This window comes from Ursus arctos, unplaced genomic scaffold, assembly GCF_023065955.2.
Source record: "Ursus arctos isolate Adak ecotype North America unplaced genomic scaffold, UrsArc2.0 scaffold_15, whole genome shotgun sequence".
In the NCBI taxonomy this organism is placed as follows: Eukaryota; Metazoa; Chordata; class Mammalia; order Carnivora; family Ursidae; genus Ursus; species Ursus arctos.
In genome coordinates, this window is record NW_026622819.1 from 37,173,327 (window position 1) to 37,191,149 (window position 17,823).

Sequence of the window (17,823 nt, forward strand, 5' to 3'; positions counted from 1 at the left end):
TAGGAAAAACGTTTTTAAAAAGCATTAAAAATATAGGATACTACTCTTATTTAAGTATGGTGGCATAATTGCTCCAAGATGTCTAATGTACTCTAGAAGGTAGCTCGAAGATGATAAAGATTATTTTAAATTGGAAGGTTCTCTTATTGATTTCTGAAAATGTCAGAGTATATTTCTGGTTTCCAAGAAGACACAACTGTGGAAATGTATCTATAAATCAGACATGTAATTAAGCCTGAAGATTTCTGACAACAATGACATCTGCAAGGGAGGCTGGAAGGTAGATGCTGATCCCCTCTGCCACTTAGAAATAGGATCAGACTTGGAAATAGGATGGGTCTGAAGCAAGCACCAGACGCAACTATATCAATGGGCAATACACAATTGCCTGGGAAAGAAGGTAGCCTTGTCTCAAATGGCTTCCCTGACCCAAGAAATGTAGTGCTCTGAATTTCTACATTAAAAAGACATTCCTTTGGGTATAGAATTCTCTGAATCACGAGTTTTGGGGAGAGAAAGTTAAACAAAAAGTTATCTCCAGTCACGTTCTTGATGTAGATTAGTCTATTGGTTCACATCAATATTTAAAGAAAGGTATAGAAAAAGGATAAGAAAAATGGGCAGAGGGGAGAAATATGGAAGAAGGGAAATCAAATCTGGGGACACTTTACCCTCTATATCATTTTACTCCATGGTGCCTCTGCAGTTAACTGCCCACATTATCGAGTCTATGCAAAAGACAGAGTGAAAGAAGGGAGGCAGAAAGAAAGGGAAGACAGAGAACATGAAAAGGGAGAGAAGGGCTGATGTGAGAGAAATGAAGCTGTGCCTGAGCTAAATAAAGCCTGAAGCACGTATGTGCCCTCCCCAGATACATGCCCCGCTTATTACTCATCCAGCCTCATCTTGTTTCACTTCCCCTCGCAGCCTGGTCCAGGCTCACTGACTTCCTTTCGGTTCTCAGGATGTCCCTGCTTTTTGCTCATCTCATCTTCTTTACATACAGATTCCCCTTGTGTGGACCCCATCCCCCGACTCAGCCTCCATCCAGGACAGGTCTCCACCCTCCTTGCACCTTTAAGGCTTAACTAGAATATCACTTCTTTTTTTTTTTTTTTAAGATTTTATTTATTCATTTGAGAGAGAGAGAGACAGCCAGCGAGAAAGGGAACACAAGCAGGGGGAGTGGGAGAGGAAGAAGCAGGCTCCCAGCGGAGGAGCCCGATGTGGGGCTCAATCCCAGAATGCTGGAATCACGCCCTGAGCCGAAGGCAGACACTCAAGGACTGAATCACACAGGCGCCCCTGAATATCACTTCTAAAAGGCTTTCCCTGAGCCTCTTTTAAAGCAGGCCTTAGGTTCTACTTGCTAAACAGTTTTTCCATTACAGACCTCTCCACAGTTGAACATGCATTGGAATGATCGTGTGTTGAATTTCTCTCATTCTCTCTCTCTCTCTCTCTCTCTCTCTCACACACTCTCTCGTTTAGAAGCTCTGTGAAGGCAGAGAGCATGTCAGTGTGTAGCACCTTCTACCCCCCAAGGCCTGCCAGAGTCATTCAGTAGTCATTCAGAAACTATTGAAGAGATAAACCAATTGTTTAAGAAGTTTAATAACAGCACTATCATTCTTGTTCTTTGGGCTGTGAATATCCACAAGTGGCAATGGTTATTGCTATCTAAATAGAAGGATTTGTATACTGATGAATTTTTAAACTCATCTGAAAGACAAAAATGTATATCTGATCTACAGTTTAAACTTTAGTTTAAACTAAAGAAAATTGAAAATAGAGCATTGCTAGATGGATAACTCACAGTGGCTTGGTATTTCAGGTTGGAATTGTACAGTATGGAGAAAATGTAACCCATGAGTTCAACCTCAATAAGTACTCATCAACAGAAGAGGTACTTGTTGCAGCAAATAAAATAATCCAGAGAGGTGGCCGCCAGACTATGACAGCCCTTGGAATAGACACAGCCAGGTATGTGGATTAAAAATAAACCAAAGTAAAAGACTATGCAAAAAATAACTGCTCACAATCAAGCCCTTTGGAGTGTTGATTGAACACTTACCTTGGCAATATTTAAAGCCATCTTTTTAAAAAATAAGATCCCACTGATTAAGTAATTGTTATAGGATCAAGTTTTTCTACAATATAGTTTCCCCACCCTTCATATCTTTCCTCTTATTCCAAAGGTTGAAATGATGGAAAACCAGTCACAAAAAGTACTGTAGTCTGCTGCATCATGGGTACTAACACATAATATTAGTGAATATCTTTTCTCTTTGTTCTTTGTTTACAGCTTCTAGGAATCTAATTTTAAGAAAAAGAATTAATATTCATCCACTTTTGCTAAATATAAATTTATATCCTAGTATGTCCATAATTTTACAGTACCTGACTTGGGGTTATTGAAGCTGTCAAGTAAGGGTTCTTAAGAGGTCAAATTCAATATTACTGTATTTGAAATCATTTTCAGTGCAAAGATTAAAAGAAGTTGTAAGAACATCATTGTGCACTGTTTCTTTCTTCCTTTCTCCAAATTTCCTCTAATTTACATCCCTTCCTTCCTCCTACACCTCCATGGAGAGTACATAATCCACTCTGGTTGAACTTCATTCTATGAGAAGCTACAGAACTGTCCTTTGATTACAATGTGAAACATTTTTTCTTTATTTTTCCCAACTGCATTCAACTCTTCTCTTGCTATTTTCTTCCTGAGTTTAAAGCTAATATGTTTCTGAACAAAAACTAAACAATACCGAAATCACAGGAAATCTAATAAATTGTTTGACTAATATTAAGGATCCTTCTGTTAAGTGTCTTCAACTTCTGGACTCTCAACTGATTTTAAAGAGCTAATTAGCCATGCTCTCATTTCACCTGCCTGCTAAGGTCAGTATTTTAAGGGGGTTAAAATAGTTATTATGGATATTCCAAAGAATGGGTTCGATATTCAAAAATTTTAAAATTTCATGTGCAGCATTGGACTCGTTAGTGTTAGAGAAGCATGTGGTTCTAGTTATATAGGGCTCAAGAGAAAATAACCACAAACAGATGGGGTAATTTTACATTTACCTGCCTGTAGGATCACCAATTTGTGTGCACAAAGAGTGCACATGTTGAGGTGTACTGAATGCACCCTCTTAAATAATTGACTAAATGTGACTGCACATTCAAAGTAAATCAAAGTGTTCTTTGAAAGCTCTGAGCCTGTAGGGAGCTGTGTATTTTCCAAAGGCAACCACTTAAGAATGAATATTCATCTCTGAAAACTAACTGAAGAAATATTCTGGCTGCTTTGCTCCTGCATAAATACACTCTAAATACCATGACCCTATATGGTTTTTGCCTACATGTTTTACAAACGGTCTAGCTGTAGGACACACAGTTTATTGAGTTTTGTATATAAACACAACTCCATAATGGTATTACTAAGTATCCTTCTTGTACATTGGTTTTTCACGTTGAAGCATATTTTTAATTGTTCTTTATTCCTTTTAGGCAGGGCCAGTTGCAAACAATATTTTTAATTTGCTAGAATCCTTTCCTTCTATTTTCATTGGATGGTAGTATTTGGGGGTAAAGGGCAATTTGCTGAAGATATTTGAAACAGAAAGAGTGTACTCAGGAGTTCTGCCAGTGGCTACTCTTACATTACATAAAACCAACCCCTGTTTAGATCTACCAGATTTTCTTTAAGAAATGTATTTTAATCATCTCCATTAGTTGAGTTTCAATCAGTAATGGCCTAGATCTTCAAGAGAATTAGGAAGTTTTGGTGATCCTCTAAGGAGTTAGGACTGCAAAAAGGATCGAATCTTATATGATATCCATGTCTGAACTTCATTTAAAGACAGGTCTTTAACATCTGTTTTCACCTTTGTTTGTGCATATAAAGAAGTCAGAAAATCTATCTGTACAGTGTAGAGGGCAGAGAACACAAGTGGCCAACTTTTTTAAAATAGCTTCTTTATTTTGAAAATTATAAGAAAAATAAAAAATATAAAAAATAGTACAACAAAATCCAATGTACTCACCAAACAAATCAACAATTGTTAACATCTTCTCATATTGACATTCAGCCCTTTTAAAGGAAAATAACCAGAGATAAAATCTCTTTGCCCACATCACCAGGATCTTTTAGCCCACTCACAAGATACCTACTATTGTGTATATTTACTATGTATTTACAGTAAAACTAATGTGTATTGTGCAAACCCTTTGGAAGGTAGTTTAAGAGAAATGTTTTTTTGGCATATCCCAAACAGCAGCTGTTTGTCCTCATGACCAAAGAAAAATATTGAAATGGACAATTCAATATGATGATTGCTGCATTTTATACCAAGATCTAAAAAATATTATATGAAATCCTTTCATTGTTTCATTCCTAAGTAAAATGTAGTTGACTCCAGAAAGGAAAATGAGTGAGTGAAAGAAAATAATAGAGGGGAAATATGCCTCCGTGTGTGTGTGTGTGTGTGTGTGTGTGTGTGTGTGTAGAAGCACAAAACAACAAAAATTGATAATTTCTCCTCTCTTCCATCTCTTTCCATAAATGCTTTTTGAGTTAAATAAAAAATGTCTTTCTTTGCAGTTAGGTTATAGCATTTTCCTTTTCTCTCTGTGCCACTTTCCTCCATCCCATCCCCAGCAGCCTGTGTCCTTAAACCTGGTTCGGACCAAATCTTTCATAGGTGCCCTATCCGCTCTTGCCCCCCACAGCCCTGCTCTATCACTGACTCAGACCACAGCCATCTGCAGTCTTTTATTACTATGTCCAACTTTCTCCCCCATATCCAAGACCACTCTCAAGGATTCACAGCCACACAAAATTCTGTTTTCTCCCAGCTCCCCAGCTCAGAGGATTTCCATACTGTTCTATAAATGTCAGAGTAGATGTGGTGGAAGTGAGGACAAAGCTAAAGCTTCTGCCAAAAGCAGAAGAAAAGAGGAGTGTTTATAGAGAAAGGAGTGGCTGAGAAAGTATTTAAGATCTGACCTTCTCCAGATCTGATGTGTGCTCCAGTCACACCTTCCCTGAGAAGTTTCCAAAGATTGAAATACTGCTGCCCTTTGTATATGGGATATGTGAAGATTAGTAAAATGGTGACCTCTTCATCACCTGGGAGAAATCTAAAACTATTACAAATAATGATCATCATGCCTCCCAGCTTGAACAATGGTTGTGAATGTTGAACTTGGAGGGACAGCACTGTTCTAACTAGAGTTGTCAGTGTTTTTCTTTTGTTTATCACTTTGCCTAATCTTGGGATGGTGTTTTATTTGCTTCTCTTTCCTCTGTGATCACTTCAGGAAGGAGGCTTTCACTGAAGCCCGGGGTGCCCGAAGGGGAGTTAAAAAAGTCATGGTAATTGTGACTGATGGGGAATCCCATGACAACCATCGACTGAATAAGGTCATCCAAGACTGTGAGGATGAAAACATTCAGCGGTTTTCCATAGCTGTAAGTACATGGCTAGAGATGGCTTTCAAACTCTGGTGTGAAGACAAGAGATGTGTACATATCATGATTATTTTATGAAAGTTATACAAATAAGGTTGTAAAAGAGAAGCTTCTCCATTTGAAGGTAAACTCTGTGGGGACAGGATTGGGTCTTGCTCCCTTTGTATCCTAGGCAAGGAAGGACAAGAGAAAGAAAGACAGAAATAGGAAAGGAAAAAGAAGAGCAGAAAAGGAGGAGAAAAGGAGCCCCCAGCAGGCGGAAGAATGCTGGAAGGATGGAGGGAGGAATAGAGGAAGGGCAGAAAAGAGGGAGGGAAGGAAGGAGAAGGGGAAAGGTAGGAAGAAAAAAAAGAAGGGAGGAAAGAAAGGAGGAAATTGAGGATATGCTAGTAATAAATACGTTGCCAGGAGAATAGTCCAAGATGGTGGAGGAGTAGGGGACCTTATGATCCCAGGAATTCAGCTAGATAGCTATCAAATCATTCTAAACACCAACGAACTCAACCAGATATCTAAGAAAACAATAGCTGCAACTCTACAAATAGAAAGTGACCACTTTCTGCAAGAATGACAAAACGGAAAAACTCAACTCAAAAAAGAGAACAAGAGGCAGTACTGACTGCCAGAGAGCTAATCAGAATGGATATAAGTAAGATGTCAGAACTAGAGTTCAGAATAATGATTTCAAAGGTATTAGCAGGGCTTGAAAAAAGCATAGAAGACACTAGAGGATCCCTTTCTGGAGAAATAAAAAAACTAAAATCTAATCAAGTCAAAATAAAAAAGACTATTAAGGAGATGCAATCAAAAATGGAGGTTCTAACTGCTAAGATAAATGAGCAGAAGAGAGAATTAGTGATATAGAAGACAAACTGATGGAGAATAAAGAAGCTGAGAAAAAAGAGAGATAAACAACTACTGGATCACAAGGGGAGAATTTGAGAGATAAGTGATACCATAAAATGAAACAATATTAGAATAATTGGGATCCCAGAAGAAGAGGAAAGAGAGTCGGGAAGTGGGGGATGGAAGGCATATTGGAGCAAGTTATAGCAGAGAACTTCCCTACCCTGGGGAAGGAAACAAACATCCAAGTCCAGGAGATACAGAGAACCCCCCTCAAAATCAATAAAAATAGGTCAACACCTCGACATATAATAGTGAAACTTGCAAATCTCAGAGACAAAGAGAATATCCTGATAGCACGGGGACAAGAGGTCTGTAACCTACAAGGGTAGTAACATTAGATTGATAGCAGACCTATCCACAAAGACCTGGCAGACCAGAAAGGACTGACATGATATATTCAGGTTGCTAAATGAGAAAAGTATGCAGCAAAGAATACTGTATCCAGCTAGGCTGTCATTCAAAATAGAAGGAGAGATAAAAAAAAAAAAACTTCCAGGACAAACAGAAACTAAAAGGATTTGTGATCACTAAACCAGCCCTGCAAGAAATATTAAAGGGGATCCTTTAAGCAAAGAGAGAGCCCAAAAGTAACATAGACCAGAAAGGAACAGAGACAATCTACAGAAACAGGGACTTTACAGATAATACAATGGCACTAAATTCATATCTTTCAATAATTACTCTGAATGTAAATGAGCTAAATGCCCAAATCAATAGACACAGAGTATCAAATTGGATATAAAAAAAAAAAAAGACCCATCAATATGCTGTCTGGAAGAGACTCATTTTAGACCCAAAGACACCTCCAGACTGACAGTGAGGGAGTGGAAAACCATTTATCATGCTAATGGACATCCAAAGAAAGTTGGGGTGGCAATCCTTTTAGCAGACAAATTAGTTTTTAAACCAAAGACTGTAATAAAAGGTGAGGAAGGACACTATATCATAATTAAAGGCTCTATCCAACAAGAAGATCTAACAGTTGTAAATATTTATGCCCCTAACACGGGAACAGCCAATTATATAAACCAGTTAACAACAAGATTAAAGAAACACATCAATAATAATAATACAATATTAGTAGGGGACTTTAACACCCCCTCACTGCAATGTCAGATCATCTAAGCAGATCAACAAGGAAACAAGGGCTTTGAATGACACACTGGAGCAGATGGACTTTTCAGATATATTCAGAGCATTTCGTCCTAAAGCAATAGAATACACATTTTTTCTGAGTGAACATGGAACGTTCTCCAGAATAGATCACATACTGGGTCACAAATCAGGTCTCAAGTAGTACCAAAAGACTGGGATCATTCCCTGTATATTCTCAGACCACAATGCTTTGAAACTGGAACTCAATCACAAGAGGAAATTTGGAAAGAACTCAAATACAAGGAGGCTAAAGAGCATCCTACTAAAGAATGAATGGGTCAACCAGGAAACTAAAGAATTTTTTAAAATCATGGAAACAAATGAAAATGAAAACACAACTGTTCAGGACCCTTGGGGTCCAGCAAAGGCAGTCCCAAGAGGGAAGTATATAGCAATACAGCCTTTCTCAAGAAACAAGAAAGGTCTCAAATACACAACCTAATCTTACACCTAAAGGAGCTAGAGGAAGAACAGCAAATAAAGCTTAAACCCAGAAGAAGAAGAAAATTAATAAAGATTAGAGCAGAAATCAATGAAATAGAAACCAAAAGAACAGTAGAAAGATCAGATCAACAAAACTAGGAGTTGGTTCTTTGAAAGAATTAATAAGACTGATAAACCCCTGGCCAGACTTATCAAAAAGAAAAGAGAAAGGACCCAAATAAATAAAATCATGAATGAAAGAGAAGAGATCACAACCAACACTGAAGAAATACAAACAATTATAAGAACATATTATGAGCAACTATATTCCAACAATTAGGCAATCTGGAAGCAATGGATGCATTCCTAGAGACATAAAAACTGCTGAAACTGAAACAGGAAGAAAGAGAAAACCTGAACAGACCCATAACCAGCAAGGATACAGAGGCAGTAATCCAAAGCTCCCAACAAACAAGAACCTAGAGCCGATGGCTTCCCAGGAGAATTCTACCAAATATTTAAAGAATTAATACCTATTCTTCTGAAGCTGTTTCAAAAAACAGAAATGGAAGGAAAACTTCCAAACTCTTTCTATGAGGCCAGCATTACCTTTATCCCCAAACCAGACAAAGACCCCACCAAAAAGGAGAATTACAGACCGATATTCCTGATCGACATCGATGACAAAATTCTCACCTAGATACTAGCCAATAGGATCCAACAGTACATTTAAAGGATTATTCACTATAACCAAGTAGGATTTATTCCTGGGCTGCAAGGTTGGTTCAACATCTGCAAATCAATCAACATGATTCACTATATTAATAAAAGAAAGGACAAGAACCATATGATCTTCTTCAATAGATGCAGAAAAAGCGTTTGACAAAGTACAGTGTCCTTTCTTGATTAAAACTTTTCACAGTGTAGGGATAGAGGAAACATGCCTCAATATCATAAAAGCCATATATGAAAAGCCAACAGCAGATATCATTCTCAATGAGGAAAAACTGAGGGCTTTTCCCCTAAGGTCAGGAACATGGCAGGGATGTCCACTCTGGCCACTGTTCTTCAACATAGTACTAGAAGTCCTAGCTTTAGCAATCAGACAACAAAAAGAAATAAAAGGCATCCAGATTGGCAAAGAAGTCAAACTCTCACTCTTCACAGATGACATGATATTCTAAGTGGAAAACCCAAGACTCCACCCCAGAATTTCTAGAAGTCATACGGGTATTCAGCAATTTGGCAGGATATAAAATCAATGCACAGAAATCAGTTGTATTTCTATACACTAACAATGAGACAGAAGAAAGAGATTAAGGAGTCCATCCCATTTACAATTGCACCAAAAACCATAAGATACCTAGAAATAAACCTAACCAAAGAGACAAAGGATCTGTACTCAGAAAACTATAGAACACTCATGAAAGAAATTGAGGAAGACACAAAGAAACAGAAAAACATTCCATGTCCATGGATTGAAAGAACTAATACTGTTAAAATGTCTATGCTACCCAGAGCAATCTACACATTCAGTGCAATCCCTATCAAAATGCCATCAACATTTTTCACGGAACTGGAACGCATAATCCTAAAACTTGTATGGAACCAGAAAAGACCCCAAATAGCCAGAGGAATGTTGAAAAAGAAAACCAAAGCTGGGGGCATCACAAAGCCGGACTTTCCATTTCCTCCCTACTTCATAGCCCCCAACTGTGCAGCCAAAGTGAAGCAGCCAACAGCTCTCAAATGTTTTCTGTAATTGCATTTAAGCTGGACAAGAAGGGAAAAAGGATCGAAGAAGAAATTTCATTTAGTTCCGAGGAAAAGCCTAACCTGCTATTGATGATGTAGAGGTTACTACATACAAAGTACTTTAGCTCTTTGTGAGCAAATTTGTATCAATATAAAAGCAATCCATTATTAATAACATTTGTCTCTCAAAATGCAAAAAAAAAAAAAAATAGAGACAGAGTGCTTTTTACCTCTTAATAGTGATTTTTTTTTCCTAAATCAACTTGTAATAGTTCCATGAACTGAGATGACTCAATTTCATGGTGCCACCCCACAGAGAGGGACATTTAGAGAAAGGAAGTAAAAATTCCACCTTTCAAATGGCAATATGGAAAATAATTTAAATTATCATACATATGGCTCTCTGTAACCTACAATTGTTTGTTTGTTGAGTCCTAGATACCTTTCTTTGTCCTTCGTAGCACCCCAAAGAGAGCAGGGCAACTTTTCTTTTCCCATTTTATGAATGAGAAAACCAAGAAACACCAGGTTTTATGACTGTAGGCCACATGACCAAGTCTCCAGAGGCCCCTTGACTGACCATATGTACCACTGCCCTGGGCTGTTCCCCCCCCCCCCCCCCCCCGGCCCCAATCTCTCTTACTTGCTGCTGCAGATCTCTGAAGGTGCTGCAGGACTCTCCTAACCCATTTGCACTCTCTTCCGCAGCCTTCCAAAGAGCACCACAGTCCTCTCCAGCCCTTGTACCAGAGCAGAAAGACCCAGCACAGGGACACTAAGTGTGTCACATAATGTCATAACCTTAAACAACAACAGACCCATGAACGTTTTCCATAAGTGAGAAGAAGGGGGAGGGTAGAGAAGAGTTTATTTTGGAGCTAGAAAGACCTTTGTTCAGTTCTGCCTTTGTGACAGTGGATAAAGTCACTTAATACTCCAAGCTTCAGCTTCTTTATCTATAAAGATAAAAGGTAAATATTGTTTCTCTCTCTTTCTCTCAGATGAAGAATCAATGAGATAATGACTGAAAACATCCAGTACAATGGCAGGCTAAGCAACCAATAAATATTATTCTTCTTAAGGATCTTTAACTAGAGGAGTTTACAACCATGAAATAATAAAATCATGGTGCTTTAGAGATAGAAGGAATCTTAGAGATAAACTGTGTTGCCCCCTTGCACAGAAACCTTCAGAGATTCCCCCATGGACTATCAACCTTATCTCAGCTTCACTAACAACTGTGTACAGCCTTCCTTTCACTCTCAATTCCATAGCATGTGCCCTCAGCCTAGGAGGAGGGAGTCTTCTTCATATAAATTGATTTTTTTAAATAAGTCAGAAAGCAAAAATTTCAGAACTATAAGAGTTTAGGCTAAATTGTTTTCCAACAAAATCTCTTTTATTTACTGTAAGAATCAGATATTACGCATAATGGTTTTTCAGCATTTCATCAGTGAGATTTCCTCCCTTCCTTTCAAAAGTATGATCAGTGAAAGACATCCCATCCCCTTGTAGGAAGGGAAGAAGAAGAGTGATTCATCCCTGATAAACTCCCAGAACACAAAATTGATTCACTGCCTCCCAGGGGCAAGGTGACTGTATTTATTTTATAAGCAAGATGACTTGCTTATAAACAAGGAAACTTCTGATTGCAACAATATTTTTTTTCTTTTCTATTTTTTATTTAAATTCTAGTTAGTTAACATACACTGCAATATTGGTTTCAGGAGTAGAATTCAGTGATTCATCACTTACATATAACACCCAGTGCTCATCACAAAGTGCCCTCCCTAATCCCCATCACCCATCTAGCCCATCCCCCAGCCACCTCCCTCCATCATCCCTCAATTTGTTCTCTATCTTTAAAAGTCTCTTATGGTTTGTTTCCCTCCCACCCCCAGTATGTTCATCTGTTTTGTTTCTTAAATTCCACATATGAGTGAAATCATGTAGTATTTGTTTTTCTCTATCTGACTTATTTCACTTAGCATAATACTCTCTAGCTCCAACCACATTGTTGCCAATGGCAAGATTTCATTCTTTTCGATGGCTGAATAATATTCCTCTGTGTGTGTGTGTGTGTGTGTGTGTGTGTGTGTACCTCATCTTCTTTATCCATTCTGATAAAGGGTTATATCCAAAATCTATAAAGAACTTATCAAACTCAACATCCAAAACACAAATAATCCAGCTAAGAAATGGGCAGAAGACATGAATAGACACTTTTCTAAAGAAGACGTCCAGATGGCTAACAGACACACAAAAAAATGCTCAACATCAGGGAAATACAAAGTAAAACCATGATGAGATACCACCTCACACCTGTCAGAATGGCTAAAATTAACAACACAAGAAACAACAGTTGTTGGCAAGGATGAGGAGGAAGAAGAACCTCCTTGCACTGTTGGTGGGAATGCAAACTGGTGCAGCCACTCTGGAGAACAGTAGGGAGGTTCCTCAAAAAGTTAAAAATAGAACCACCCTATAATCCAGCAATTGCACTACTAGGTATTTACCCAAAGGATACATAAATACAGGCTCAAAGTGGTACATGCATCCTGTTGCTTATAGCAGCACTATCAATAATAGCCAAACTATGGAGAGAGCCCAAATGTCCAACAATATTCTTTTCTATTTGGGATACAGATGTGAAAAATTAACACACCTCATTATTTCGCTTTTCCCTTGTTGTTACTTCTATAAATTATCTTTTGGCAATTACTATCAATCCATTATTACCTCACCTTAGTATAATAGTTACTATAACTATATTGATCTCTTCTGTGGTTGAGAATAATTCCATAGGTCCAGACTTCACTTAGTGATACTGGCCACAGTTGGAGTCTATGGCTGGTCTTTTCAGTATGCAAAGCCAATGTATGCCCAGTTTGTCCCAGACAACTGAATATCAGAAGTGCTATCATTTATTCAGCTTCCCCCCCAGAGAATATAGTCTGGTTTTCCAGGTACCACTGTAGCAGGCAATGATCTGAGTAAACCATCAGCAGCATTAACAACCTTAAAAAAAAACTTCACTGGAAAACAGATACTGTACCTATCAATGAATGACTTCTTAACTTTAAGTGAAGCTTACATCACTTTTACAGGGTATCTGGCTACATATACAGTATTTCTTGTCCTTAAGTCACTATGTTTCCCTTGATTGGATCCCTACTTGATAATGCATACTTTGCCTCCCATCTGGTCAAAAAGGGTTCTCATAATTGCATTAATTTCCTAGAGAATCATAAAATTATGAGTTCCTTTCCCGCTTTAATCAATGAATTATTGTCAAATTGCTCTTCAAATTTATAAATAATATATAGGAAAATTTCACTTCAGCAAGAATTGTTATCTTCCCAATTCATATCTCTTTTCCCCAGTGAAACGTGTATTTTTTAGTTTGTGTCAAACTAGGAAATAAAACAGTTATTTTATTTCCTCTCCTTGTGCATTCACACAGAAAGGTTTTAGGCATTTCTGAAGCTCCATTCATGCTTCACATGGATCAAATATACCTGGGGGTCTGCCCCTATTGCCACCTGGGCTGTTCCTCCTACTCAGTTTTTTTTGGTTTTGTTTTTTGTTTTTTTTACTCACCATTTGATCCTGAACACTGCAAAGATATGTTTTGGGGAGACAATACCCAAAAATAATTGACTGTTGAAAATTTAAGCACTCTATGATAAAATGCAAACGTGACCCATTAAACTCTCAGATTTGGTGAGGGTCCTAAACTGGTATGTATTCTGCATGGTCTGTATTCTGTCACTTGAGGATACTAGACATTGCCAGCAGGAGCCCGTTTTACATTCATATTCTAATCTTAGATAATAATGGCTGGGATTATAATGACTGTGAAATGTGTATCATTTACAGCATTCAAATGAAAATAAGAGAAGTTAGAAAAGTATCTTAGCATTTCATTCATTTGCACACAAAAGGCACTGTAGTACATGTAAATGAATTGTATACTTTACATTTGACACGTCTGCCTCAAGGGAACTTCAATTCTGAATGTCTACTTGAGGTAAATATTAACAGAATACCAAATGCTTGGGCTTGAAACATTTGTATAAGGTGAAACAGAAGTAATTTATAAGTGTTATTTTGTATTTCTTCTCATTCATAGAAAATAATGTTCTGTGGGGCGCCTGGGTGGCACAGCGGTTAAGCGTCTGCCTTCGGCTCAGGGCGTGATCCCAGCGTTATGGGATCGAGCCCCACATCAGGCTCCTCCGCTGGGAGCCTGCTTCTTCCTCTCCCACTCCCCCTGCTGTGTTCCCTCTCTCGCTGGCTGTCTCTCTCTCTGTCAAATAAATAAATAAATCTTTAAAAAAAAAAAAAAGAAAGAAAATAATGTTCTGCAAGCACCAGATCCTTGGGTGAAGGATCAAAATACATTTCTGTTTTCATTTTTCATTCTGTAATACAAAATAGTTCGAACTGGATGCAAATCATAGTACTTCCTGGGAATTTTTTCCTCTTATATTTTCTTCTGAATATATGCTCTCATGTTCCATTTATGTTTTATTTTTATTATTTAAGTATGTCATTTGGGCATTTTCCCCATCGGACTTTATCCAGTTGTCTCTGTCTGTCACATGGAGCACTAAATGTCTGATAACATTTCCATCACAACTAAGAACTTCAACCATGCATGGTCCAAACATCTTTACAATTGTTATGCGTATTTTCAAATGCATCACTTTATAAGTAAAATGGAAGTTAACATGTCAATGTGATAGTGAATCTAGAATATGTTCAGTAGGGACTAAGGGGGAAAGACGGTGACTTTCCAGCCAAGGATGTCATATAACTTATAGGATAAATTCGGTAAAACAATGGGGACTCAGAGGGCCTCACATGATGTAGAATTTGTATGAATCTAAAAGAAATCCATGCATAGCAAAACTGCTGACAAAGGAGGAACCTCACAGTGTGTGGAAGAGTACTAGGTGTAGAGTGAGGTGTTGAGCAAGACCCCAGTGATCCTGAAACAGACACACGGGTATGGAAGCTCTGGAGGCTGGAGACTCTCTCCCGCCTTTTCCATGCTTTCTCTGGGACATGTGCATCTAGATGTGGGGAAATACGCAACTGTAAGAAGACCATCTTAATTGTTTTTAAGTACAAGAAAGAATTTGCTCAATGTAATAAGAACAAGTGACCCTTGGGTTTTCTCTCCCTTATCTGGACAATTCTCTACATTCATTTCCATTAATTCTCTTCCGCCATCAAGTAGCTGAAGTGGGAAAAGCACCAGTGGTCTCTGTTCAAATATACACCATTTCTGATGGTTGGCATTTGCTTTTCAGCCAAGAAGACAGGATCTGAGTTTTTGTGTTCTGGTGCAATTTTGCAAACTCCTGGTATGGACCTTCCTACCTAACTTTGGACAAGTAGTAGAGAGTTAGGTTCAAAAATCAAAAAGCTACCCAAATAGTGTACCAATTTCCTTAGAGCCAGCTCTAGTTTTCCTAAATTGCTCATTTTGTCAAAGTAGCACAAAGTTTTTCCCAAACATTAGGGCCTTGTGCCTCATGAACACATTTTACAGGTAGACACGGAGCTAAAGAACAGACAAGGGCCTCAATGAAGACCTGTGTGTGCAGATATGCAGTATTGCTCAGGACTCCTCCTGGGTATTCCATGGGAATGGGGTGAGGGTGTGAGTCAAGCAAGGGAAAGGAACCAGGAATAAATCCCCCAGCACCTTCTCACTAGGAAAGAAAACTCCAGAGCTGCTTTCTGTATTGCTTGCCTGACTAGCTGGCACACAACTGTTGGGCTCACATAAACATTTAGTGCACATTTTAATGATTCAGTTACTAATCTAAACCCTCATACATTTTATGATACAAATAAACAAGTATGTGGCAGATCATAAATAACTACACCTAAAACAGTAATTTTAGCTTTTTTCTAACTGTAAGTGAAAAGCTGTACCCTTCTTAATAAAATATCCATTTTAAAATCTACCATTTTGAATCTGATATTTAAAAAATGCATGCAGATGCCTAGAACAGGCAGCTAAAGGAGAGTTGGGGGGGGGTGCATGAGAGGAGTGCTCAGGGGAAAGAGGCAGGGATCTGTGGCCAGAAGACCCAATGAGGACCAGGACTGACTGGCACCTCCACTTGTGCCCACCCACTCATGTGTCCAGGATCAGCCCAGTCCACAGTGCTGAACTGCATTTGGGGACTATTGCAGGTCTGTGTTCCAATGGGATCTTGAAGGCACCCTAGAGTCTCAGTTTAATGATGCTAGACAAATCTATGTTTATGATCTAAAAATGGAAAATGAAGCTAGGAATTTCTAGTATCGTCATGGTCACTGGAGGTCATGATTTTTCTTGTCCCCAAGGAGTAGAATATTCTAAAAATCAAGCAGTAGCACAGAGCTCAAGATCTTACCTTTGTTTTATGGATTCCAGGAGCACAGAATTGAATTAATTGTGATCCTTGGTTCAGGAGACCTCATCATTTGTGAGAGCACGACTCACTTTATAGGTTTCTATGTTTATTATTGTACCTGTATACAAATTTTAAGTATGCAATATAAGCATCTATGGGCCCGACCACATTTACCACCTGGCGTCCTCCACCTGATCACCATCAGCCCAAATCCTATACTCATCTCTTGCTCTCCTTTTCTAATCTCTTGGTATCTACATATCTAAAAAAATTCTAAAAGTCTTCCTTTTTTTAACCTTATAAAAAGGGTGTCATGCTGTATATAGTATTTTGAAACTTTTAAAATTTAATATTGCTAAAATTCATCCATATTATTACAAGCTGTCATAGTTCGTTTGCTTTTTAATTAAAGTAACACAGTGAAATGTAAAATTTCGATGTGAAAATTATGTACAGTGAACAAATTGATGAGTTTAGATAATTGCATACACCCATGTAACTGATACCTCAATCAAGATATAGAACATTTCCATCACTCCCAGAAAGTTCCCTATACTTTCATTTTTTTAATACTCACTTCTATAGTAACCACTTGTTTGACTTACACCACCATAGCTTAAGTTGCCTATTCTATTTTATGTAAATGAAATCATATAGCATATACTCTTTTGTGTTTAACTTTTCACTCAACATAATGATTGCCCATGATATATTGTGCATCAGTCATTCATTTTGTTATTATACATTGTATGGATCTACCACAATTTCTTCCATACGTTATATGGACATTTGGATTGTTTCCACTTTGGATGCATCTATCCAATGGAATCCGACTAGCAATAAAAAAAATGAACTTCTGATATGTGGGGCAACAAGAATGACTCTCAGAAGCATTATGCAAATGGAGGAGTCAGACACAAAAGGCTACATGCTATATGAATTCATAAATATAACACTCTGGAAAAAGGAAAGCATAAGGACAGAAAATATATCAGTGGTTGTAAGGGTTAGGCAGAAGAAGGGATTGACTACAAAGGGACAAGAGTGAACACTGATAGAAATGTTCTACGTCTTGAAGTGGTAGTAACACAATTGGGTGGGTTTGTCAAAACTCAGAACTGTATATCTAAAAAAGGATGAGTTTTGCTGTATACAAATTATATCTCAGTAAACTTTACCTTAAAAAATAAAATAGATGTTTGAGAAAACCTGCTAAGACATCTAAATAATTACAGTTAACTATAACAGATAATTCCTGCCTCTCTCTCTTCTCTATAAAAAGGGGTGGGGGGAGGGATGTCCCTGTCTTGAGCATTTGGTTTCAAACAGGAATGTCCCGATTGTTTATTTTCTAGATTGCCAAGTTAGATTACTCTTTAGTTTAATACTGTTTAAAAAATATATGTGTGGGACTGGCTCTTGGTAAGATTATCAGGAAGAACTGCCTATTCAGGATCAAGTAACTCACTTGTTAATTGCTTTTGCCGGCAAATGGTGGTGACGTGAGCTGGAATAATACCAGAGACATTCAGAAACTATAACTCACTTTTGAACTGTCAGATAGAGCTGTTCATAAACAGGGACACAGGAATTCAAGAGAAGAAACTTTCCCAAACATACAAGATTTCCCTTTATGCTTTCCTATAGCAATTACAGTATATAACAGTTAATAGTAGGGAATCTACACATTCTGAA

The 17,823-nt window shown here is 38.0% G+C and overlaps 1 protein-coding gene across 2 annotated transcripts in view; it reads left to right on the top strand.

Annotated features, from left to right (window-relative positions):
• Positions 1-17,823, top strand: part of ITGA1 (integrin subunit alpha 1) — a 166,428-nt gene that overhangs the window by 92,517 nt on the left and 56,088 nt on the right. For both annotated transcript variants that reach the window (XM_048224257.2, XM_057312234.1), the window contains exons 7-8: positions 1,835-1,983; positions 5,320-5,470. In XM_048224257.2, the coding sequence (XP_048080214.1) occupies positions 1,835-1,983; positions 5,320-5,470 (300 nt within the window). The remainder of the gene's footprint in view (positions 1-1,834; positions 1,984-5,319; positions 5,471-17,823) is intronic.